Genomic DNA, 22,572 nt, shown 5'->3' with positions numbered 1-22,572 from the left:
CAGCACAGATATCTCCAACATCCCGGGACACCCAGAGAGGCAGAACAGCCCCGAACGAGCGCCGGCCGAGAAAATGCCGGAGAGCGAGACCAGACTGCTCAGGCAGGAGGAGAGAGAGGTCTGGGGCCATAGCCGCGAGTCGCTGGCGAAAGAGAGGCAGCAGAGTCTGGGCGCCTGCAGACGCAGGGCTGTGAGAGGAGAAGAGTGGGAGGAGGGGCGGGGTGGTGGGGAGGGGGGGCAGAAAAGCAGAGGCTGGAAACCAAAGTGAGGGATGATCATAGCCATATGGAGAACTGCTGCACCGCCGCCTCTGTGTACCCAGCAGGAGAGACCAGGGAGAGAGGGAGGGGGAGGAGAGAAGGAAGAAAAACAAGCAGAGGAAAAAAAAGTTGGAAGAGAAGAAAGTGAAAGTGAGACAGAGGCAAGCCGGGCCGCCCCACCTGGGCTGGTAGCTGTTGCTGGAGGGGAGGAGGTGACAGAGCAGCCAGGTGTCGTGCTCAGCTGGAGAGAGGTCACAGCACGGAGGTGCGCCAGGATTTTCTCAAACGCAGAGGTGAACCCAGAGCGAGGTTGTGCTGTTGGCTTTTTTTTTTCCTTCCAGAGCTGAGAGCTGTTTCCTCTCCCCGTGCTGTTCGTGGGCAGGCAGCTGTTGTTCCTCTCCGCGGCAGATGCGTGAGAGAGCTCCAGAGACACGCTGCCTCTGGGAGAGGGGAAGGGTGCAGAGACCGGAGACGAGTCCCAGGAGGCCGGGGGGGGGTTGAGCATGAGTTACTGATCAGCCCCGGGGCGCCATACTAGAAGTACAGCAGTCAGCTGAACTTCATAGGGGCGTTCCACGCCCATATATAGAGAAATTGCAGGAATCACACATTTTGTCAAGTTGTGCTAAAAGACTTTGCTGTGCTTTTAAAAAGCTGCGTCCTAAGTGACGTCTCCAGGACTGGTAGGATGGGCTTTGCATAGAAAGTTTTTTTTCTTCCTAGCGGGTTGTTTGGGTCTGCTCTTTCGCTTTGCTGCAAAAGAAGAGCCTCGTTTCTTTTCTTGATTCAGCTGCTGCCTCGGGCAGCCCTACGAATTGAGGGGACGAGATGCAAATTCGGATGGATGGCAACAGTTCCCCTAAATAAAAAACCTGCACCTGCGCTCCGTCGTGGGCTGGCGTAGGAGAGTCCCGACGCCGGCTGAGAGGTGCAGCTCTCGTCTGGGAGCAGATCAATCCAAAGACAAGGGCTGCTGTCTGGATCGGAGTCATTTTGCTTTGTCTTCCCTGCGTGCTTTGCACTGCATTGTCTCGTAGTGAGTGAAGATGGCTGATGATGTATAAGTGGTTTCCTCTGTCACTCAGCGGATGCTAACCAGCGCCGGTACCCAGGAACACAGTGCCATTTGGGCTCAGGAGTTTGGGTCCTCGTGGGAGACACGAGTCCAGTGGGTTCTCAGGAGTGTTGCGTCTCGCTGCTTCACGGGGGTCCCGGATGGAGATCCCTCTCAGCGGCTGCTGCAAACCGAGAGAGCCTCCCGGTCCTGCTCCAGACCTGTCTAGCCTGCATCTTTAGTGGGTATTGCCATGGCGATGGCAGCGTGGTACCACCGGGACATCAGTCGGGTGCAGGCAGAGGACCTGCTGGCCAGGGCAGGGAGAGACGGTAGCTTCCTGGTGCGGGACAGCGAGTCAGTGCCTGGAGCCTACGCCCTCTGTCTGCTGTGAGTAACTGCCCAGTGCCAGCCCCTGCTTATCGCCAGCATGTGTGTGAACGAGATCTAGAGCAATGAACTTGTGTGAGTGTAGGCCTCGTAATAAAATCCTGGCCTCTGCCTGTGAGTTAGTTCTGGAGTGAATTAACTCTTCTGACGTGACTGTCTGGGATTGGATGTTCAATAAGTACGCAGGGTCCAGAACACAGAGCCAGCTGTGTTCTAGAGCAGCAGAAGGATCTGTTTCTGCAGGATGCAGGGTAGTAAACAGTGAAGACAGAGTGTGGTGGGTGTGGAGGGTGTGGAGGGTGTGGAGGGTGGAGAGTGTTCAGGGTGTGGAGGGTGTGGAGAGTGGAGAGTGTTCAGGGAGTGGAGGGTGTGGAGAGTGGAGAGTGTTCAGGGAGTGGAGGGTGTGGAGGTTGTGGAGAGTATGGAGAGTGTTCAGGGAGTGGAGGGTGTGTAGGGTGTGGAGAGTGTTCAGGGTGTGGAGGGTGTGGAGAGTGGAGAGTGTTCAGGGTGTGAAGGGTGTGGAGGTTGTGGAGAGTATGGAGAGTGTTCAGGGTGTGGAGGGTGTGGAGAGTGTTCAGGGAGTGTGGAGGGTGTGAAGGATGTGGAGAGTGTTCAGGGAGTGTAGGGTGTGGAGAGTGTTCAGGGAGTGGAGGGTGTGTAGGGTGTGGAGAGTGTTCAGGGAGTGGAGGGTGTGGAGAGTATGGAGAGTGTTCAGGGTGTGGAGAGGGATAAGGGAGTGTAGGGTGTTCAGGGAGTGGAGGGTGTGGAGGGTGTGGGGAGTGTTCAGGGAGTGGAGGGTGTGGAGAGTGTTCAGGGAGTGAAGGGTGTGGAGGTTGTGGAAAGTATGGAGAGTGTTCAGGGTGTGTAGGGTGTGGAGAGTGTTCAGGGAGTGGAGGGTGTGGAGGGTGTGTAGGGTGTGGAGAGTGTTCAGGGAGTGGAGGGTGTGGAGAGTGTGCAGGGGGACAGGGGCACACACACAGGGGGAAAGCAGAGAGATGCCCTGAAGCCCAGCCTGGCCCTGCTGGAGGGAGTGTGCTCTGGCTGCTGTCCTGCACACTTTCCACTCGGACTCTCTCCAGCAGCAGCATTCCTGGAAGATGATCCCTGCAGACGTTTCAAACAGTTTTTGCAGAATGAATTTAAGAGCCTGCGGTCACCACTGATTCATATCCACACAAGCACACACAAACCACTTATTCTTTTATTTTATATATTAATTCCTTAAAACATTCTGAAACTATTGAAAATGCCATCTAGGTAATACATAAATGTATGTGTTAATTCTGCCTGCATGCTTGTTTCTTCAAATTGTAGAGAAAATAAGGTCTAGTTCCCCTGAGAACTTAAATACAAAATCTGGATTGCCTTCTTTAAATGAGGGTCCTGCTAAATTTTGGAAATCCATGTTTCTGAACCTGTCTGTTCTGCCCTAAACAGGACTAAGACAGCTAGTTTTGATATTATATTGATATTGGGAGTAATATGCTGTTTTACAAACATGAGGAACTCTGCACAAACATCACATGGGTGTTGGGTTTACCAGACATATTTGGGAAGCATGAATAGGTTTCAAGCTCTATTTTGAAGAATGAGTCAGAGTAAAGAATGAAAATGCATGGACGTTTTACACCAGCCTGTGCTTGTTAATCGTTTCCTGTTTACTGGCTTGTCTGTCAGTGTTTTTTACAAGCTCACTAGTCCTCCTGTAGTAGCGTTTAGCAGGCGGGAAGCAGGAGTGTGGTAATACTGGCTATTATTGTCCTCACAGTTTCCAGCGTCATGTCCACACTTACCGAATCCTGCCTGACGAGGAGGGACTGCTGGCAGTTCAGGTAAGTGCTGATGGGCTGTTTCTCTTTTCTGTGTTGAGAGAACTCTGGAGTTTTTTTTTAAAGAAAAGGGTGTCCCATTGAAATAATGTGAAAACTGCCCCCAGACAACCAGCAAACACTGGGCTGACACAAACAGTGAGTCAGCTTGGTTACGGCTGAACTCAGAGCTGACCACTTTTAGCCCACATGAATGGCCTGTTTTCAATGAAAAGGACAATTAGGTCAGTCCTTCTTTATCTGTGTTTCTTTTTTAACTCTACTTACAGTATGTCTCCTTATCTTATGTATTTAACAAGAAAGAATTGTACAAGGTGATGTACAGTAAAAAGATGTTACAGATAAAATTGCAGTGCATATACACTGTAGCTGGAGTGGACTGAAGGCTTTGTCTCCATAACCTCATTCATAACTGTATCACCATTGGCCTGATATTGGCCACACTGGACCCTTAGAACTGGGTCAGTATTGGTTAGTACATAATTACATCTGCCTTGAATCACTGCTTGCATTATAAGAGAGTGCGATACACAGTGGTTTTAACAGAAGAGGGAAATCATGTTTAAACCGAATGCTCGCATCATTTATTTAAGTTGCAAGAATCGTAATCCCAGCCCAACTGTGCAAACTAACTGATGAGAAGTACCCCCAGAGGTCAGATGTGGTTTTTACATAGCACCTGCAAATACAAACTTTGGATTGCCTGCAACTATTGAGCAGGAGGCTTTCCTCTGGAAAAGAAAAATAATGTTCTCCTTAATGAAATATCAACCTTGGTCATATGAGAGTTGAAGAGCATGTCCACAGCAGTAAAGAGAGTATAAGATGTGCTGTGTTTGTTCCAGAGAGCTGCGGGGCCTCTCTTTTTAATGAGCAGCACTGTCTGTTCTTAAGTAACCCCAGCAAAAACAACATAAAAACCATCCCACAAAACTGCATGTACAGTACATTCCTTTGCACTGTCTATACAACACAACTGGTGCTATCAGACTTCACTTAATAGAGCATATCTTGCAGAAAATTTATGATTCAAAGCACTGTGCATTAAAAAGACATTTCTAAAGTAATAAAGTAGCAGGCATATAAACAGTAAATACTAAAGCTAATTAGATTTATAGCTATAAAAGCTAAAACTGCTATAAAGAATAACAAAGGAAGAAATGCAATTAGAACAAGAACAATGAAGCAATAAAACCACAAGGACAATCAAATGAAAACACAAATGTTTTTATGAAGAAAGAAGATTATAAAAATGAGCTGGTGCTTTATGTCCACAAATAGAGAAATCGTTCCAGAATGCAAGAGCTCTGCAACTGAAGGCCTCCATCAATATCAGTTTTTAAATTCATTATGCAGCTCGGCGTCCTGGGATCACAGAGGCCACCCAGGAACATATACAATTAAGAGTATCTGTAGGTAAAAGGGAACAAAGCCATTCAGGCTGGAATCAATCCTGGATTACACTGGAAGCCAATGCAAGGGTGCTAGCACATATGTAATATGGTCATACTTTTTAGTTTTAGTTAAAAGCCTGACCACAACATTTTGTACTATCTGTAGCCAGGATACAACATGGCTTGAAATGCCAGAGAATAGCAGAAAATAGAAGTAAATAATTTCTGGACATCACAAAAACATGTTCTGAATTGTGAACTGCCTTTATGGATGTATGAGTACTGAAATATCTGCAAAACATTCAATTTGATATTTCCATTTTTAATATTGTTAGTTCGAAGCTTTAGCAGAAAGCAGTGTGGCTCTGCTCAGTGAGTGGGCTTCATGTGGAAGTGCGGCGCACAGACAGAGCTGTCACACGGAGTCCCGCTCTGCAGTTTCCCAGTGCTGGCAGACTGCAGGATGTGGCTGATTTTGACATCGTCTCCTAGGCAGACAGCTGGACTTTCAGATGGACTGGTTCTCTCTTCAGCACACACAGAGATCTAGCCACTTCTTGTTTCCTCCAAAAGAGAACCCCGCACCTCTGAACTTCCGTTCCAGAGCCCAGCCTGGGCCGCAGAAACCCAGGGGACCCATCTCTCCTCGTTTGCAATGGATGAGCAGAATGAATCGCCACATATGAATTTAGCACAAAAAAAAGAACAACAGCTGCTCTTCAGAGCATAAACCACATGCTGAAAAGTCAGATGTTTCCGGTAACACACAGTCATTTTAAAAAAGTGGCCTCAATACCAGTTTATACATCTCCTTTCTACTGATTGGAGCAGCTCATGGGACAGTTGCATGAGCTACATGTGTCATAATGTGCGGAATAAAGGGACATAAAACTGTTCTATTGTACAGGGTCATTTTAGTCAATACTTGTTATCCATTTTAATCAGTTTATCTGAGTTGGCTGTTGTTTAATGCTCTGGTGCACTTTCCAACTGGGGCTTAGTGAGTGAGGGGGTGTCACCCCCAGTCCTGTTTTTTTTTGGCACTATAAAGAGCCAGCTGTCCACTGAACGAGGCACTTGAAAATAACAGCACCAAGACTAGAAGGTATTTGATCATTATTAACCCAGGATGTAAAATTATAGCTCTTCCACTCTGAAGAAATAAAGCCAGTATAATTTTATAGTAATAATTCTAATCACCATAATCATCGTCAGAAGCAACAGCTTAATAATAAGAACATGCTGTCAGAAAGGTATCAACAAGAGGTCATGTGTCCCATTTAGTCCATTCGGTAATTAGTAGCTAATTGATCCCAGAACCTCATCCAGCTGCTCCTTGTAAGAAACCAAGTTCTTGGCATCCACGACATGGCTGGGCAGCTTGTTCCACTCTCCCACAACATTATTACATTATTTCTATGTAATAATAGAAAAGTATTAGACAGGCACTGAAAAGCTCTTCCTTTGCCATTAGTGTGTAAAACCTGTTTTCTGCTGACAGCACTGTGTCAGAATAATGGGTGACTTTATCCTACAGACGTCCCAGGGGGTGCAGGCGAACTGTTTCCGGACGCTGGCGGACCTGGTGTTGGGGTACCAGCAGCCCCACAAGGGCCTGGTGACCCCACTGCGGTACCCCGTGCTGCGCGAGGCTGAGTCAGGGAACGAGGGCTCAGGTGAGGGCCCGTCTTGGACGCTCTCAGACTGCGGTGGTTTCTGAACCCTCGCGTCAGAGTAGGGAAACTTCAGACCTGCGGAGACTCGGTCTTCCAGTGGTTCGCTTGTGTGTCACATAAATGACAGGTAATGGATTTAAAAGACCCTGTCATTAGAATGAGCACCCCAGATACAACGTAATGGTGTGCTTCTCCTCTCCTCTGCTTTGTGCCTGGTGATAGGTCACACGCACGCTAGCTCAATGAGGCATGTTCTACACAGTTGTGACCTATGGTGGTTTCGTGGTTGTGGTGACAGAGTTGGAATACCCCGTGTGGTGAAGTGGGGCAGATCAGACACTGGGAGAGGCCCCGGTGACTCTGTTTCCCCTCCTGCAGACGGTGAAGATGAGAAGCCTGGTGTGGTCAGGAGTCAGAGCCCAGCGCAGGCCACAGCCAGCTCAGCAGCCACAGCTTCCTGCCCCAGCCTACCGGGCCCCCACCTCCTCTTCCTCCAGAGACTGCAGGACTCCTGTACTGGCAGGTACAGAAACAGGGCAGGACTAGAATCTCTATCCTTCTCTCTGACCGCTGGCTTTTAGTCAGATCCAAATGCGTCAGCAGTGACGTTATGTTTTACAAACTCCTGTGAGTGTTGAATTGCTGAGCAGCTAGACATCCCCACTATTCAATTCAGTTAAAAGGCACTCAAGTCATTTCAATTGCTTAAATGCAGAAACATCATGTTTAGGACTTTCATTAGCTGATTTACTTATGGTAGTGGTATTGTTCCTGTTGAGCCCTGCGATTGGCTCATACTGCTCCTGTGATTGCAGCATGTTGAGCGATGTGATTGGCTCTCAGAGCTCATGTGATTGCAGTGTGTCAAATGATGTGATTGGCTCTCAGAGCTCATGTGATTGCAGTGTGTCGAGGGATGTGATTGGCTCACAGTGTTCCTGTGACTGCAGTGTGTCAAGTGATGTGATTGGCTCACAGTGTTCCTGTGACTGCAGTGTGTCGAGTGATGTGATTGGCTCACAGTGTTCCTGTGACTGCAGTGTGTCGAGGGATGTGATTGGCCCGCTGAGCGAGTACCTGCGGAATGAGATGCTGCTGGACCTGGACGGGCTGCGCAAGGGGGGGTCCAGCCTGCTCTTCTTCAACAGGACACTGAGCAGTGCTTGCCAGGGTCTGCACAGGTACCAGCATGCACTTACACACTGCCACCTAAAGGGGTCACAATCACCACAGGAAGGCGGGATTCCCCGCAACCATAATAAAACATTCTGGAAAACTACAGAACTTTCAAAGGTTTCTATTACACTACTGAACAGGCTCTCCTCTAACAGCTCCTGAATTGGGAGCAAATTCTAAAATATTTTAAGCAATGTGTCATTTTCCTTTTCACTTTCCATGCTGATGCTGACTTTATTTAGAATTGCCGGGGAGAGAAATGTCATTTGGAAGTCACACCTCTGTATTTAAGTCATTGGGTCATTGGTTCAGCCCTGGGCTAAGGCACTAGGCATTACCTCCCGATTCCATGGCTGTGATAAACGTGTATGTTCTTGCTATTAGAAGAGCATGTCAAGGAGGAGAAAAAACTGATTGACTAGTTGCAGCAGGGCTCTACATCATTGGTTGAGGCTGCTTCTGCTGTCCCCTGCAGCCCTTCAGTGCCGGAGAACAAGTGATTGAATCCCGCAGAAGCTTGGGTCCAGCGTTCAGCTTGTGTCCAAAGTTCAGCTAGTGTCTGGTCACACTCGGCAAAGCCCCAGAACTGTCTCTGCCCTCATGGTGCCCAGGGGCCTGCTCTGTCCCTGCGGGTCTGTGCCAAGCCCCTGCAGGCAGGGCTGGTGGCACTGGGGCCAGAGGCCCAGTGGTGAACTGTTACAGTAGCCAGGATCATGCTCTCTGATCAGCTCTCCATCTGCCTGCAGTGAGATTGACCTGACCCTTTCCAGTCTGGAGACGCTGGCCAAAGTGTTTGACCATCCCAGCTGCCCCCTCACCTCCTCCAGGTCACAGGTAAGCCTTTCCTAGCACCCTCGGGCCCAGATGTCTGCAGCTCAGTTTCTCCCCCAGAAATGATCATTTCCTGGCCCGAGATGACCTGTGCGCACAGGTTCTGTCTGGACAAACCTAATCAGAAAACGTGCAGAGCTGTAAGAAACAAGTCCAATACAATTAGTACCTCAGACTGTTAGTACCTCAGAGGTTTTCTTTCACAGTAAGAAAGAGTTCTGCATCCATGGAACACAATCATTGACTAAAATCCCTTTTTTGTTGTATTTGTTCCGCCATTCAAAGACCAGTTTAATTCCAGTGAAGTAAAATAAGAATTAACTATGCCAGGGACTCTTTCCTCTGACAGCTGTATCAGAAGACACATCTCTGCTGTGAAAAACGTGTCTTGAGGCGCCCTCTACTGTTCACAGCGAAACTAGCCTGCTAATTTGTCTAGAATCGAACACAAATTGTTGCTTTACATGATGTTGCCTGTACTTTACACAGAAATAAGCCAGAAAATAATATTTATGTATACCTATGTACAGGTATTACGGTTATTCAAAGATAATGTGTTTTATCCTCTATTATTTTTTCACATTGTTGCAAAAGTTGCGATTGCCGCTTTTTATCAAGCAAAATAGAAGCATAGAATTATGTGATGCAAATACATTTCATTGAGTTTTTACAGTAGTGTGACATGGGACAGTAACTATTGTTTTCCTTGAACTGTCTGTGTTCTAGAACAACAGTCTTTATAATAACTGGACATGAGGAGGAATTCTTTCTGATTCAGAGCTATATTCTTTCATGGGATTAATAGGTTTATTGTCCATTTACGTGACTTAATGTCTATTGTTTAGTGAGCCATGTCTTCTCCATCTATTATCTCTCATAATCTTTTTGGTTTTTTTTTTCATCCTTATGAACAACATTTCTGTTCTCTCTGTGCCTCCTTTTGACTCCTTTGGTCTGTCCTTTGTGAAGATGACCTCTGGCCATTTCCTTCTTGTTCTCCCTCTCCCAGGGTACAGGAAAGGGGGGAGACTTGGATCTGGACAGCCTGATCTGTAAGATTTCAGCCCTGTGCAGCCTGCTTTCGTCCCTGGAAAAGAAGGTACTGGGGCCTATGCAATAAAGCAACTAGACTCTCCCAGGGGCTCATATTACCTTAGGGGAATTACTGTAGCATCGATTGAAAGCTGTGGCTGACTGACCACAAAGGACCACTGGAGACCCCCAGACAGGAGCTGCAGTATTTACAGTAGCTAATCATACCTGCATGTCTCTGGAAGTAAACTGGAGCACCTGAAACATATTCACACAAACCCATCATAACCCTTATATGAAGATAAGAGGTGGTAGTTCTATTTGACAGTAAAATGTGAACTCAAATCAGTCAATTTAATAGTGACAAGTCCCAGGCTTTGTCTGAACTGCCAAAGGCTGTCCTGTGTCTGAATGAAATACTGACAAGTTTCAAAACCCCAAAGCACTTCTCTGATCAGGCAGCTGACCTGGTACCTTGTGGGGAAGTAACTCTCTTTGCCCCAGTGATTGGTGTGATGAAAGGAGAGCCACAGACAGTGCACCTCAGAAAGCCTCTGATGGACTCTGCCACCGAACATCATGCTAGAAGGGTTTCTGAATAAATAGCCTCTAGAAACTCTTTAGCCGGTGAGTACGTTCAGAGGACACAGCTCTAGCTGGTGTGCCCTGGCTCAGCTGGTGAGGAGCGATGTGGAATCCGGGGTGAGTAAAAGAGCCGTCTCAGCAGTTTTTACCTGTTGTGCAGGTGCTGAAGGCTCTGCAGGAGGCAGTGTCCAATCACAACCTGGCCTCGCAGGCGGCCCCGCCCCCCGAGCCAGCCCCGCCCACAGCCGTCCACACCTTCCAGGTGAGTGAAGGGGCTCCTGCAGGCTCACCCGCGGCTGCCTGCCCGCGAGCCACAGCGCAGTGCTCGGCATCTTCCTGAAACAGACGGCACCTCCTGTGTGCAGACTGACCAGTGTCTTACAAATTCTTCATTGAGTTGAAAAAGTCCCTGAGCACGTGCTGCAGCTTCGGAATCAGGAATACACAGGGATGTGTCCAGCCGAATTAGGCGGCACTTCAGCTGTGGATTAAATAGGATTAGGGCAGGCAGGCAGTGCTGCTAGTGAAGGCCGTGTCTCCTCTTGTCACAGGAGCCCCTGCCACCACAGGGTCAGAATAACACAGCATTAAGCTACCTTGGCACCTCCCTTACATTGCAAATCTCTTTTTTCCAGTTAATCTTTAATTCTCTGAGCTGGGGCAATTCAGTAAGCAAGGGTGTAAAGTTCAGCGCACGGGTCACAGTGGCAGCACCATGACGACTGATCTCGGCCATGAGCCATCCTGCTCACTGCTGATGAGCCCACACACCAAGAAACCCAAATCAAATAAATTAAGACAGCCGTCTTCTTTTACCTCCTTGGACAGACATGTTTGGCGATGCTGGGGGGGTGGGATTTCGAAGTCTGAGAGGCAGAGCGTGAGGGTGGGGGAGGCCAGCGGGCCCAGAGCCCGAGTCAGCGCGCCTGTGTGTTTGTGTGTCCCAGGTGAAGGTGGTGCACTGCGGCAGACAGGCCCTGCTGGTGGACGTGGACGCCGGCCTGCTGGTGTTTGACAAAAAGCCTGGAGTCGGCTGTGAGGAGAGAGTACCGCATGACAAGAGTGAGTACGTGTGGCACGTGTTCCGGCTCTCCCCTTCCCCGAAACTACTGCCTCTCAGCACACCTGTATTCCGGCTGATAGCGCTGGCCAGCCCTGATTCACGCCTGCACGCATCTCCTACTGCCGTTCTTTTCCGCTGTGGTCTGAGAGAAGCTAGCACCAGCTCCTAACGGTGCCCGCCTGTGTCAGTTCTGCAGCTGGTGAAGCTCCAGAGCGCCCCCACCAGGCTGCGGATGGTGCTGGCCGGCCACAGGACGTCCCAGAGGGAGATAGTGTTCGAGAGCGCACGGGTGAGCAGACCCCCCCACTCCCCTCTCCTTCACGCTGGGCTGTCCTTTCCTGACCTTTACTGTCCGATCAGGAGAGATAGACCGATTGATAACCCTTCTTATGTTCTTATGCTTTCTGTCTCCTGCCTGGATACCATGGCACTAAGCAGGATCAATGAATTTATAATCTCAACCACCGCAAACCTGCCACCACTTAGACTCTGATTGTGCTTCAGTTGTGTGCCCACAGTGACATCTACCCTTTCAGATTTCAGAAACAAGAGTGGGATGCTTCTGTCAGGCACTTAAAATTTAAGGCAGTCTTTACTTGATGGTTTTGACTTGAAGGTATAAGAACAGAGGCATACAAGAAAGGTCCCAGTCGAGGGACCTATCGGCAAGTTCCATTCTCCCAAAACCCTTCGTGAAAATACTTCCTATTCACAGCTTTAAACGCACTGTAGTCCTATAGTTTCCATGACAGGATAGCACTTACAAGAGAAGACAACCACAGCGATCTGGGCTCTTGTCATTGTTTTGCCTTGAGATCTGACAGGACCTTCAGGCTGAGACCAATTAGTTGGTTCTACAGGTTGTGCTTTCTGGTATCTCACTAGCTTGGAGCAAGCCGAGCACTGAGAAACAGAGAAAACGCTTCACCGTCTCTCTTTCTCCTTCCTCGTATCAGAAACGGGAGGCCTTCTGCCAGCTGCTGCAGCTGATGAAGATGAGGCACTCCCCGCAGAGTGAGCCCGACGTCATCTCTGTCTTCGTGGGCACCTGGAACATGGGTGAGATGGCAGTACTGTTCAATCCATGGATCGTCGTATGCTTATGAGCGCTTGGTCATGTTGGAACAAATTTAGAGCACGTAAAAGCTTAAAAGTACATACGAAAATTAAACACCTATGTATTAACAGAACGGGAATTTACCAAACCCCGATCTCTATGGTGCTGTTTTCTGTAGGAAATTCCTCTGCATCTCCAAGATACATTGTATTTTATCTTTGAGCTTTGAACTTCAATTATAAAGAGAACAGCAGAGGGTGGCAAACAGGAAGTAGTCCTGTCATGTCTGATCTTGAACACAGTTGACTGCAGATATCTGTCCCTCTGATGCCCGAAGTCTAGTCAGCCTGATGAGAGACCTCATCTCTCCCTCTTTGGAGGGATTCTTATCATTTCAGATCTCAAATTTCCCAGCACCAGATATGGTCACTAGAGCAGCTCAAGGTATAGTTTTAGTAGGTGGTGGAATATCTTGGCTAATATGCTGCCTCCTGTACTCAGAGTACATATGCAGAGATGCAGTATGCAGACAAGCTGTGGTGGGCATGTGAGTGTGTGCACTCATACTGTGTGTGACTCTACCCTCCTGTCCTGCCCTGTCCTGCCCTGTCCTGCCATGTCCAGGCGGCTCCCCGCCCCCCAGCCCTCTGCTGTCCTGGGTGTCCTGCTCCGGCCTGGGCCGAGTTCCGGACGAGTCGACGGCGGCGCTGCCTCACGATGTCTACGCCATCGGCACTCAGGAGAACCCGCAGGGGGAGAGGGAGTGGGCCGAGCAGCTGAAGGCCACGCTGAAGACCCTGACCCACATCGACTACAAGATGGTCAGCGCTGCCCCCACCCCCTCTTCCCCCTTCTCTGTAGGACAGGGGGCACACGCGCTGCAATCCTCACCTGCCCTCCTCAGGGGGCTCCAGGCCTTTCTGCTTGCGTTTCCACCCGAGCTCTTCAGCGTCAACAGATCAGCACGGGCTCAGTGGGAAAGTGCAGTCCTCTTCCCTGCTGGGGGGTGCAGGAGTGTCTCCTGTCCCAGCACACACAAGACCCACAAGAGTGAATGACGCTCTGGCTGCCCGGGTACAAGGAGCTGCTGGCATCTGTAACCAGGGGCCCAGACACTTCTGAAAAGCCTCTGTGTGTTGTCATTCTTAAATGCCAAGTGTGCACCCCTCCCCACCCCAACTCACTCATACAAAACACTAATACATACCTGCGTCTGATACTAAAAATGATTTTCAGATATGTCTTTCTCCAAATGTACTATGTTTTTGATTTCCGCATTGACCAGCTGACATCGGCTATTGGTTTTGATCTACTCTGTCCGTATCAGCGGTGTTGCATGTGAAAGACTCATGATCAGCAGATGTGATGACTACTGTCTTGTGCACTGAGCCATTCCCGGCCGCTGCTCTCCCTGTGTCCTGCAGGTGGCGCTGCAGTCCCTGTGGAATATCAGGCTGGCAGTGTTTGTGAAACCAGAGCATGAGAACCGCATCAGCCATGTCAGTACGGCGGGCGTGAAGACTGGCCTGGGCAACACGCTAGGTAGGGAACCATAAGACCTGCCTGACAGGCTTCAGGTTGGCACCAAGCGCTGACCAGCAGGGCAATCACAAGAAGCAAAGGCCTGAAATATCGATCAATTCAGATCATACTGAAATGAAAAAGCTGTTAGGCAAAGAGAATGTAGGCTGAATTGAGTTAATCTCTGAAAGACACAGGCCACTCAGTCTGTAACTCTATAGTGAGCCCAGTTGCACATTGCGTAATAGGGTTTACTAAATTCCTGGAAACTGAGGTCATACAGGACTGTGACTGTGTTACAGCAGTATCTTAAATAATTCATCAACAAACATTGGTTCTGTTAGTCAGCCTTCCTTCTTCCTCACTGGTTCCCATCAGATTCTTTGGTCTGACAAGCTAAAGCCAAGCAGCTTAAAAACAACAAAGAAATTTCCTTCTGACCCGATGGGCTGATAATCAAAATTTCAGAAACTACACGGCATCTCTTATAGCACTGTTCCCAGCTGCTTTCGGCAAAATGAAAAATGCCCGTGAACACCATCAGTCTTCCAATCCCGTGCAGTCATCTGCAACAGTATTGAGCTTGCTGGTGGGCTGATATCCTTTGTCCCCTTGCGGGACGTTTGAGATCCCTGTGCCTCGGTGGGGCTGCAAGCTCACGTTTTGCAGTGTCTGGAGGCTCCAGATGTAAGTTCTGGGTGTTTTTTACCCCTGCTTGTGCTTCCAGGGAACAAGGGCGCGGTGGGCGTTTCTTTCCACTTCAACGGCACCTCTTTTGGGTTCGTCAACTGCCACCTGACCTCCGGCAGCGAGAAAACCCTCAGGTACATTCGCCAAGGCAGGGGGTGAGCACCAGTCATACCCAGCTGACACGCTTTCATGGCGCTCTGGGTCACAGTGGCATTCTGCGTGGTCTGCTTATGGACCTTCTACAGCTGGGGATTCTCAGCTCCTTGTATCAGGACCGAGCTGCTCAGGGACTGCTGGTGTAAGGCTGTTGGCTCAGGTTGTCTCTGTGATCCTGACTCAGACCCTACGCTGTCCTGTAGCCCAGGAGCTCAATAAGGGGCTGTGTGTGTGTGCCCACAGGAGGAACCAGAATCTTCAGGACATCCTGAGGCTGCTGTCCCTGGGCGACAGGCAGCTGAGCTACTTTGACATCAGCCTGCGGTTCACTCACCTCTTCTGGTTTGGAGATCTCAACTATCGCCTGGACCTGGACGTGCAGGTCTGTCCCACTGCCCCGGAGGCTCCTGTAATAACAGCATGTTTGAAACCTTTCAGCTTCCACTGGTTAACATAGTTGATGCAGAGGACGTTTTGCCTTCATTGCTAGTCTTGCTGTGGGGGAGAGACAACAAGCAGAAGAATGTAAAAAATGAAAGAATGTGAAGAAATAGAAGGGAGATTGCAAGAGCCATTGGCTACTCCTTCACATTTTTATTATAATATTTATATTTCTCCTCTGCCTAAACACGTGAGTGGGGCTGCAGGTGCACAGTAACTACGTATCCTTTCCTATAGAGTATATGCCTTTGGATGAAAGGACAGTGCATGGTTAAATTGCACCACTGAGCACTGGGAAAGATGACCATCCCAGACTTACCATCTGTGACTCACTGTCGCCCCCCGCAGGAGATCCTGAGGCATGTGGCCAAGAGGGAGTTTGAGGAGCTGTTGTGTGCTGATCAGCTGACCCGCGAGCGCCACAAGAGGAAGGCCTTCCTGCACTTCAGTGTGTAGACCGATCTCTTCCTCAGCCTTGGCTAGGCCCTCCGGGGGGACAGTGGAGCTGTCAAATAAAACCAGCTTGGCTAGCGGAAACCTCGGGCCTCTGCCTCGACTTCCCTTCAGTATTCCTCCCTTTCTCCCTGCAGACGAAGAAGAGATTGCGTTTCCACCCACCTATCGGTACGAACGGGGCTCCAGGGACTGCTACCTGTGGCAGAAGTACAAGTCTACTGGGGTAAGTGTGCCTCCACTCTGCCGAGTCGGATGGAAACAAATATATTGGGACCCAGGGGGGAGTGTAGCAGACCCTGCTCGGAAGAAGGGTTTGCTGTAAGGTGCAAAAGCTGTTTGGGCACTAGACCCAGCGTCCGGAGGAATCACAGCCATGCATTCTTGTACTGCTGCAGGTTCGGATCAACGTGCCCTCGTGGTGTGACCGTGTGCTCTGGAAATCCTACCCAGAAACACACATCAAGTGCACCTCCTACGGTGAGCAGAAGAGATGATTTAAAAGGAGGACTTCTCAGAATTTCCCACTAATACCTATAACCAAATGGCCCCGATTATATTAATTTTCCCCCGATTTGGATGTGGGAATGTTATACACTTCTTACTTGCTCTTGGTTTAACAGAAAAAAGACCTCAGATTTCTATCTTCCCTCAATCTTTTTCTTCACATCAAAGTGGTTTCTCTGTAGCATAACCAACACAGCCCGGTTCAGGGACCATCCATTCCTGTGCCACATTACAGTGAAAGCAGCATATTCTCAGATGAATCAGTTCTTCCCACGAGTCAGCTGGACAGTATACGCGCCCTCATTTCGCAACCTCTCTGCATCCGCAGGCTGTACTGATGATGTCATTACCAGTGACCACTCCCCCGTCTTCGCAACATTCCAAGTAGGAGTGACATCACAGTTCGTCTCCAAGAAAGGTGAGGTCATGGGTGTGGGGGCTTGGTGCTCGCTGGGAGGAACTGTCCAATATTCTATTTTAAGGCCTTACAAGTCCAGCACAAATCAAATATACTTTTACATTGACATATGGAAATAATGTTTTTTTCCTCGGATTCACAAGAAAAGTTACACTGGTTAATAAAGATTATGCGTGTGTATTTACATGCAGTATATACGTCGGAATAATATGAATTATGGAAATGAATATGAATTAGCTTTTACCACTTCACAATGCTGAGGAGCAGAAGAAGGAGTAGAAGGGTCTAGTATAAGCTTTTCTAATTTGTGCATATGAATTCAAAATTAGCAGCAGTGGACATGGTTAGGATATTGTTAGGGCTCATCAGCAGGGCTCACTTGAGTTTGACCTGGGGAATGGGTGTATACACAGGGTGTGTCTTACAAGGATCATCATAGTCATAGTGTGTTTTATAGAGTTATTCCTTGCATAAAACATACCTGTGTTCCTCTATGGTCTTATTGGAAATAAACCATAAACCTTCTCTCACTCTGATCTGACTTCCCGTTGATATAATGCTGTTCAAACCTCCATTTAAAGAGGCTCCTGTGGTTTGTGGGTTGAGGCATGTTTGTATCTCCATGATGTTTGAGCAGATCTTGGTTCCAGTACTGAACAGGCCTGGATTGAGCTGGAAGGCATTGAGGCCATCGTGAAGACATCCAGCAAAGCCAAGTTCTTCATTGAGTTTCATTCCTACTGCCTGGAAGGTGGGGGTCTCAACAAGTAAAACTAGTCTAACTCTGCATTACGTTTTATTGTTTTCAAATATCAGGCATTATCTTTAAAACTGTATTGTTCTGTATTGTGTGCCTCAGAATCTATTACCATGCAGCCTTGATAGTGTGTTATCACACTGTCATTCCAGCTAATATGCTGATGGACGTCCTAGTGCACTTAATTTCAATCAATTGCCCAGAATCTGTTCCTTATGAACAGAAACCTCTTCACATATTTGGTTTTGGAGTGCAATGGAATTATTAAGTAGCTTTTTTGGCATCATCAGTTTATTACAGAAAATCCCATGAATTGTTAATCAGCTTCCTCAGTAATATCGCTGCCAAAGCCATCTTTCACACTGTGAGTCGTACAATTCCTACAGCAGTCAGCCGTGGAGCAACAGGAGCCACGATCCAGTTCTCAGTGACAATAGGTGAGAGGAAGGTTGGTGATGAGCCAAGGATTTGCAGCCAGACTCCAGCCCACCTGACCCCAGTACAGCTCATCCAAGGCTTTGCCACTGCAAGGGGTATCCCAAGGGGTTTCACACGAGGTGTCCCAGCTTTTTAGGGCTGCAGCAATTTTAATCTTGTCATTCAGCATCTCTTGTTTGTGATCCTGTTTGTACAGATCTCCACCGCTCCAGCGAAAACGACACTCAGAGCTGTGAGGTGTCTGGATTCCTGAAGCTCGGCTGGTCTTCCAAACAGCTGCCCAAGGTGAGAGGCTGACTGCTCGTTGACTCAGCAGACATTTCAGCTTGCTAGCTCATTCTCTCCTCCTGATCTCCTGCACAACTGCTCACTGTGTGTTTCTCTTTCTCAGTTCCCGCCTCTCTCTGCCCATCCTGCCTCTTCTTCCCACGCTCCCTCTCTCATCCACTGCGGTCCTCGGCTGCTCTGGTGACTCTCTTCCTCTCCTCACCTCTCGCCTCCGAGACCAGCCTCCCTCATCCTTCCTCTCCGTCCGCAGCTCATCCCACTCCTCTCGGACATGGAGTACCTGCAGGACCAGCACCTGCTGCTCTCCGTCAAGTCCTGCGATGGCTTTGAGTCTTACGGTGGGTAGAGCCCCTGGCCCGTGACTCCCGTTGGCAGTGCGGCTCTGGCAGAGACACGACCTCATGTGACTAATATCTTGCAAAGCAGGCTCCTCCGGCTCCGGGCTCACGGGGATCTGTCTCCCCCTGCAGGTGAGTGCTGCATTGCGCTGCGCTCGCTCATTGGCAGCACGGCGGAGCAGTTTGAGACCTTCCTGACTCACCGCGGAGAGGAGATGGGCTCCATTCGGGGAAGGGTCAGAGTTCACGTTCCTAAGGACCGACTCCGCACAAGGGAGAGGATTTATGGTAATCCGGGCTGCCCTTTATCCCTGCAGTGTCTTCCTCTTTCAGTTCTCCCACAGTAGGCACTGAGATGTCAACCACAAGCAGATGCATCCTGATCTATAGGCAGGGAAGATAAGGGTGACCCTAAGATCATACCCACGGCTTCTGCAGAACTGCAAACACAACAGATTTGTGTTTTCTAAAGTGCCCAGTTTTTTACATTGGCCTTGAAAGTTTATTCTGTAATGTCCCTAAACTGAGCTGAGGAGGCCCTGAAATATGCTACTTTATTTGGCAAAGCTCTAATTATATAATAAGCAGGGTTAGGTGGTCCATGTTCTGTCACTTTGGAATTTATGTATTATTGCACTTCCTAGCTACACCTCACTATATCACTGTTATCTTAATGAAGTTGCACACACTGTTATTGGGCTTACTGCAAAAAAGTGATGTAATTAAGAGAAGGAGAATTTAAAAATTCTGTGTGTGTCTAATGATCACATTAGTCCAACATCGTCAGAGAAATTGAGAAATGACCCTGAGGTGCTCAACCTGCCTTCTGCTTGCAGTGATCCTGTTCTTCCTATTTGAACACCGTTTCAGTTGGCATAGATTGACGTCTGCAGTTGTGTACATGTTATTTACATGCGTGTTCCTGTCTGTCTCGCACAGAGTGGTTTTGTTTTGAGAAGGATGAGAAGGGGGAGGTCAGAGGTCGACTGTCGCCTCCGAAGACCCACACTCCCAGCTTGCGGTGAGGGATAGTTGGTATAAAGTGATTTCAGCATGCTGCGAACACAGACTAACAAGAGCCAGGCTTTCCCAAACCTGTCAAATCTGTCGTTTCCGCAGAGCACTTTATTGCTATTATCATCCCTGTTCTTTTTTCAATCTTCAGTTCAGAAGATAATGTGCTATATTACAATGTGTAATGTAACTACATGCACACCTTCAATGGATAATGGACACACTGAAGTGTTGCAAGGGCACAATGGGGTCAAGCCAGAAAAAGAGAAACACATGCTGGCCTATTTCCTGAATGACTTTAACAAACTAGTAATGTGTTGAATGTCAGCAGTTGCTCACATCCGATGACCTCGCTGTGGTTTCTGTTCTCCTGAATGTGAGGAATGTGAACTGGGGAGAAACCTATTTCCAGCCTAAAAAAAAAAAAAGACGCATTCAAAATGTTGAAAGTTTTCTTCTGTAATGGCATAACGGCATAGTGGAACAGAGGCGAATTTTGCTTTGTCTTTGTTTATCATTAAAGGTGTGATTAAGCTAAGCCCAGACATGCAAACAGATGAGTTTGTTTCAAAGATGTCTGCTCTGTAGACTTGGCTCTGCAGACGACGGGGAAAGCATTCTTGTTCCCCACCAGTATGGGTGCTTGACCTTTCACCTTTCTGCTCTGTTCCAGCAGTGAGCCGGCCTCCTCTGGTGGGGCTCCCAGCAGCTACACCAACCCTGCCTACTTCATCTTCGAAGGGCTCCCCGCCTTGAGGAAGGTGGAAGAAGACCAGCTGCTCTCCGAGAGAGAGCCGCAGGCGGGGTGGTGCAGGAACTCTGTCCTGCAGCTGCCCAGAGTGTCAGTAGGAGCCAGTCTTGATGGCAAAGCCCCGCGCAGATCCAACTTTGCCGAGATCGAAATCCCGGGGTGCCTCCCCTATTATAAACCCCCCCGAGAGCACCAGCCCCAGACCCCCTCCTCCTATCAGCTCTTCCCTGCCAAGGACAAGCCCGCACTGGCTTCTCCAGCAAAACCCACCCCAAACCCAAACACCCACGTCTACAAGGACCACTCCCTGTATGAAGGCTACGGCGGCAATGACTCACCCCTCTCCCACGAGCAGAGGAAACACTCCTACACGAGCCATGCCATGTGGACGAAGGGCCAGCCAGCTCTGCCCGGGGACAGTACGGATCAGTCCAGACTGCATCGGGGACCAGCCTCCTCCGCGCACCGGCCCCCCTCGATCTATTCGCTCGTGCCCCCGACACAGTCCAGATCTCCAGCTCTTGCACCCTGGATTGCTGGGCTCCAGACCCGCCCTTCTGGAGACCACTCCCTCACCGCCCTGCAGATCGCCAAGTCGCTGAGCGAGGTGGACTTCCAGCCAACGGGGAGCGAGTACTCTGTGCCCAGGAGTCAAGGGATGAATCCTAATTACAACATTCCCAGATCCTCGAGGAGTGGCAAGCACGGCTGCTTCTGGGAAAAAGAGGTAGCTAGCGAAACAACCCCTCCATTGACCGGATGTCTGCATTTTGTGTAAACGCTGAAGCGCTTGTGTAGCACAGGGGTGGCAGTCCTGGTCCTGGGAGCCAGTGAGTCTGCAGGTTTTCATTCCAAATCAGTTATCAAGCTCATTGTTGGTTTAATGGGATCAATGAAATGGTTTCTTCCAGCTCTTCAGGTACTTGTGCTTGTTTGCTTGTTGTCTGTAAACAATCTGGAAAATGTTGATAATGAGAAAATTACGGTAATTAATGGAGTGGCAGGTGCTTTGCTTGTTATGCATGACAATTAGTGTGTCATTCTGCACCTCTGCACAACACTCCCTGACATACAGTGCGTTTGCTTCTTGCTTTTCGCCAGTATTGACATTCAGCAGGTCAAATCACCTCATCAGATGTGCCCAAACAGCACTATCACTAATGAGGTGATTTAGGGATTATTCAACATCCACTGTCGCGAGAGTTGATTGATTAATTATAGAATTGTGTTTCTGTGTCTGCTGCCCCCTGTCTGCAGGCGGTGGAAGCACGCGGAGCTCCTGAGACGCTCCGGGAGCTGCTCAGTGCTCTGGGCCTGCAGCGCTACCTGCTGGGCCTTAGTCTGAATGGCTGGGATGACCTGGAGGCTCTGAGGTGAGGGGGGTTTAATCCAGCCTTTGATCTGCTCAATCTTTCCTTCCCTCCTCAGACGGAAAATAGCTGTGCCAACAGAAGCATGGTGATGCAAGTACAAACATTAATTAGCTTTTCCTTTTAAGTACATTAACTTACATCTGTTTTGAAGAAGCTCAGATTCCTTTACCAAAGTCAAGTCAGACAATGGAAATTTAATCAGCTCTGGGTTTTTTGCAATACGCATGTGCTCCGTGTACAAAATATTGGCACATCTTTGAATGTTAGACTTAAGCAGTAAAAAACAGAGACTATAAGCACTACAGTGACAAAACAAATTATTTTGAAAAATTATAAGGTGTTTTACTGAACAATCCACAGGGCCACATTTATCATAATTTAGAATTGTTAAGAAAGAAATAGACTCATGTGACTCCTCCTGGAAATGGTTTTAAGTGTTGAGTTGCTCTTGCATGTGAATTGACATGGGTACATTTTAAAAACATTCCAAACAAAAGAAGAATTTGACTCATTTGAACATTATTCTGTTTCCATCGACTAGAGAAAGGGCTTCCTTTGTTCTTACTTGCATCCTTTTAGAACTGCAGCTTTCTCCATTGTGTCAATCAATGACAAGCATGTTAGGGGATTCTGGGACTGAGAGAGCTTCACGTCTCGATGTTTTCTTGACAGTGGCATCACCGACGAAGACCTGCATGCTGCCGGTGTGATCAATCGCTCTCATCGGAGGCGGATCTTGGAGAACCTGCCAAAAATCTGGGACTGATTGGAATGGGGCAGATTGAAGTCCCACAGAACTGGAAGGAATAACATAACCAGGAGACTCCTGCTGTTTTTTTTCATTGCCAGGCATGGATCTTTCCTGGTTTGAAGGAGATTAAGACCTATGACTTCACCAGCAATACCAGAGACTGGACACCTGACAGTTCACTGGTGATATGTTTGCAGCCTGAAGGACTGGAGAAATCTCCTCTTACAATCAAACCATTTTCTTTGAGTCTCTCATACAGTGAGTCTCAAAATGAATCATTCAAATGCAGTGCTGGTTTTGGTTTTAAAACAGGACTGATAAAATTCTAA

At 48.5% G+C, this 22,572-nt stretch overlaps 1 protein-coding gene across 4 annotated transcripts; it reads left to right on the top strand.

The window, feature by feature from the left end:
- Nucleotides 1-266: 266 nt before the first annotated feature.
- Nucleotides 267-22,572, top strand: inppl1b (inositol polyphosphate phosphatase-like 1b). 4 transcript variants are annotated; one of them, XM_015351745.2, is made up of 28 exons: nucleotides 268-553; nucleotides 1,346-1,704; nucleotides 3,473-3,536; nucleotides 6,465-6,603; nucleotides 6,982-7,126; nucleotides 7,644-7,784; nucleotides 8,526-8,613; nucleotides 9,620-9,709; nucleotides 10,388-10,489; nucleotides 11,175-11,289; nucleotides 11,479-11,579; nucleotides 12,247-12,349; nucleotides 12,972-13,168; nucleotides 13,772-13,889; nucleotides 14,596-14,692; nucleotides 14,958-15,096; nucleotides 15,504-15,603; nucleotides 15,746-15,834; nucleotides 16,007-16,088; nucleotides 16,444-16,533; nucleotides 17,171-17,284; nucleotides 17,925-18,013; nucleotides 18,267-18,354; nucleotides 18,487-18,642; nucleotides 19,294-19,375; nucleotides 20,042-20,846; nucleotides 21,377-21,492; nucleotides 22,165-22,572. In XM_015351745.2, the coding sequence occupies exons 2-28, from the start codon at nucleotides 1,568-1,570 to the stop codon at nucleotides 22,256-22,258; spliced, it is 3,681 nt and encodes a 1,226-aa protein (XP_015207231.2). In that variant the 5' UTR covers nucleotides 268-553; nucleotides 1,346-1,567; the 3' UTR covers nucleotides 22,259-22,572. The 4 variants fall into 4 exon arrangements, with proteins under 4 accessions (XP_015207233.2, XP_015207231.2, XP_015207229.2 ...); XM_015351743.2 differs by having other exon boundaries at nucleotides 1,051-1,704; XM_015351746.2 differs by having other exon boundaries at nucleotides 268-1,188.

This window comes from Lepisosteus oculatus, chromosome 8 (genome assembly GCF_040954835.1).
Source record: "Lepisosteus oculatus isolate fLepOcu1 chromosome 8, fLepOcu1.hap2, whole genome shotgun sequence".
Lineage (NCBI taxonomy): Eukaryota > Metazoa > Chordata > Actinopteri > Semionotiformes > Lepisosteidae > Lepisosteus > Lepisosteus oculatus.
This window is presented reverse-complemented; position numbering and strand designations above follow the sequence as displayed.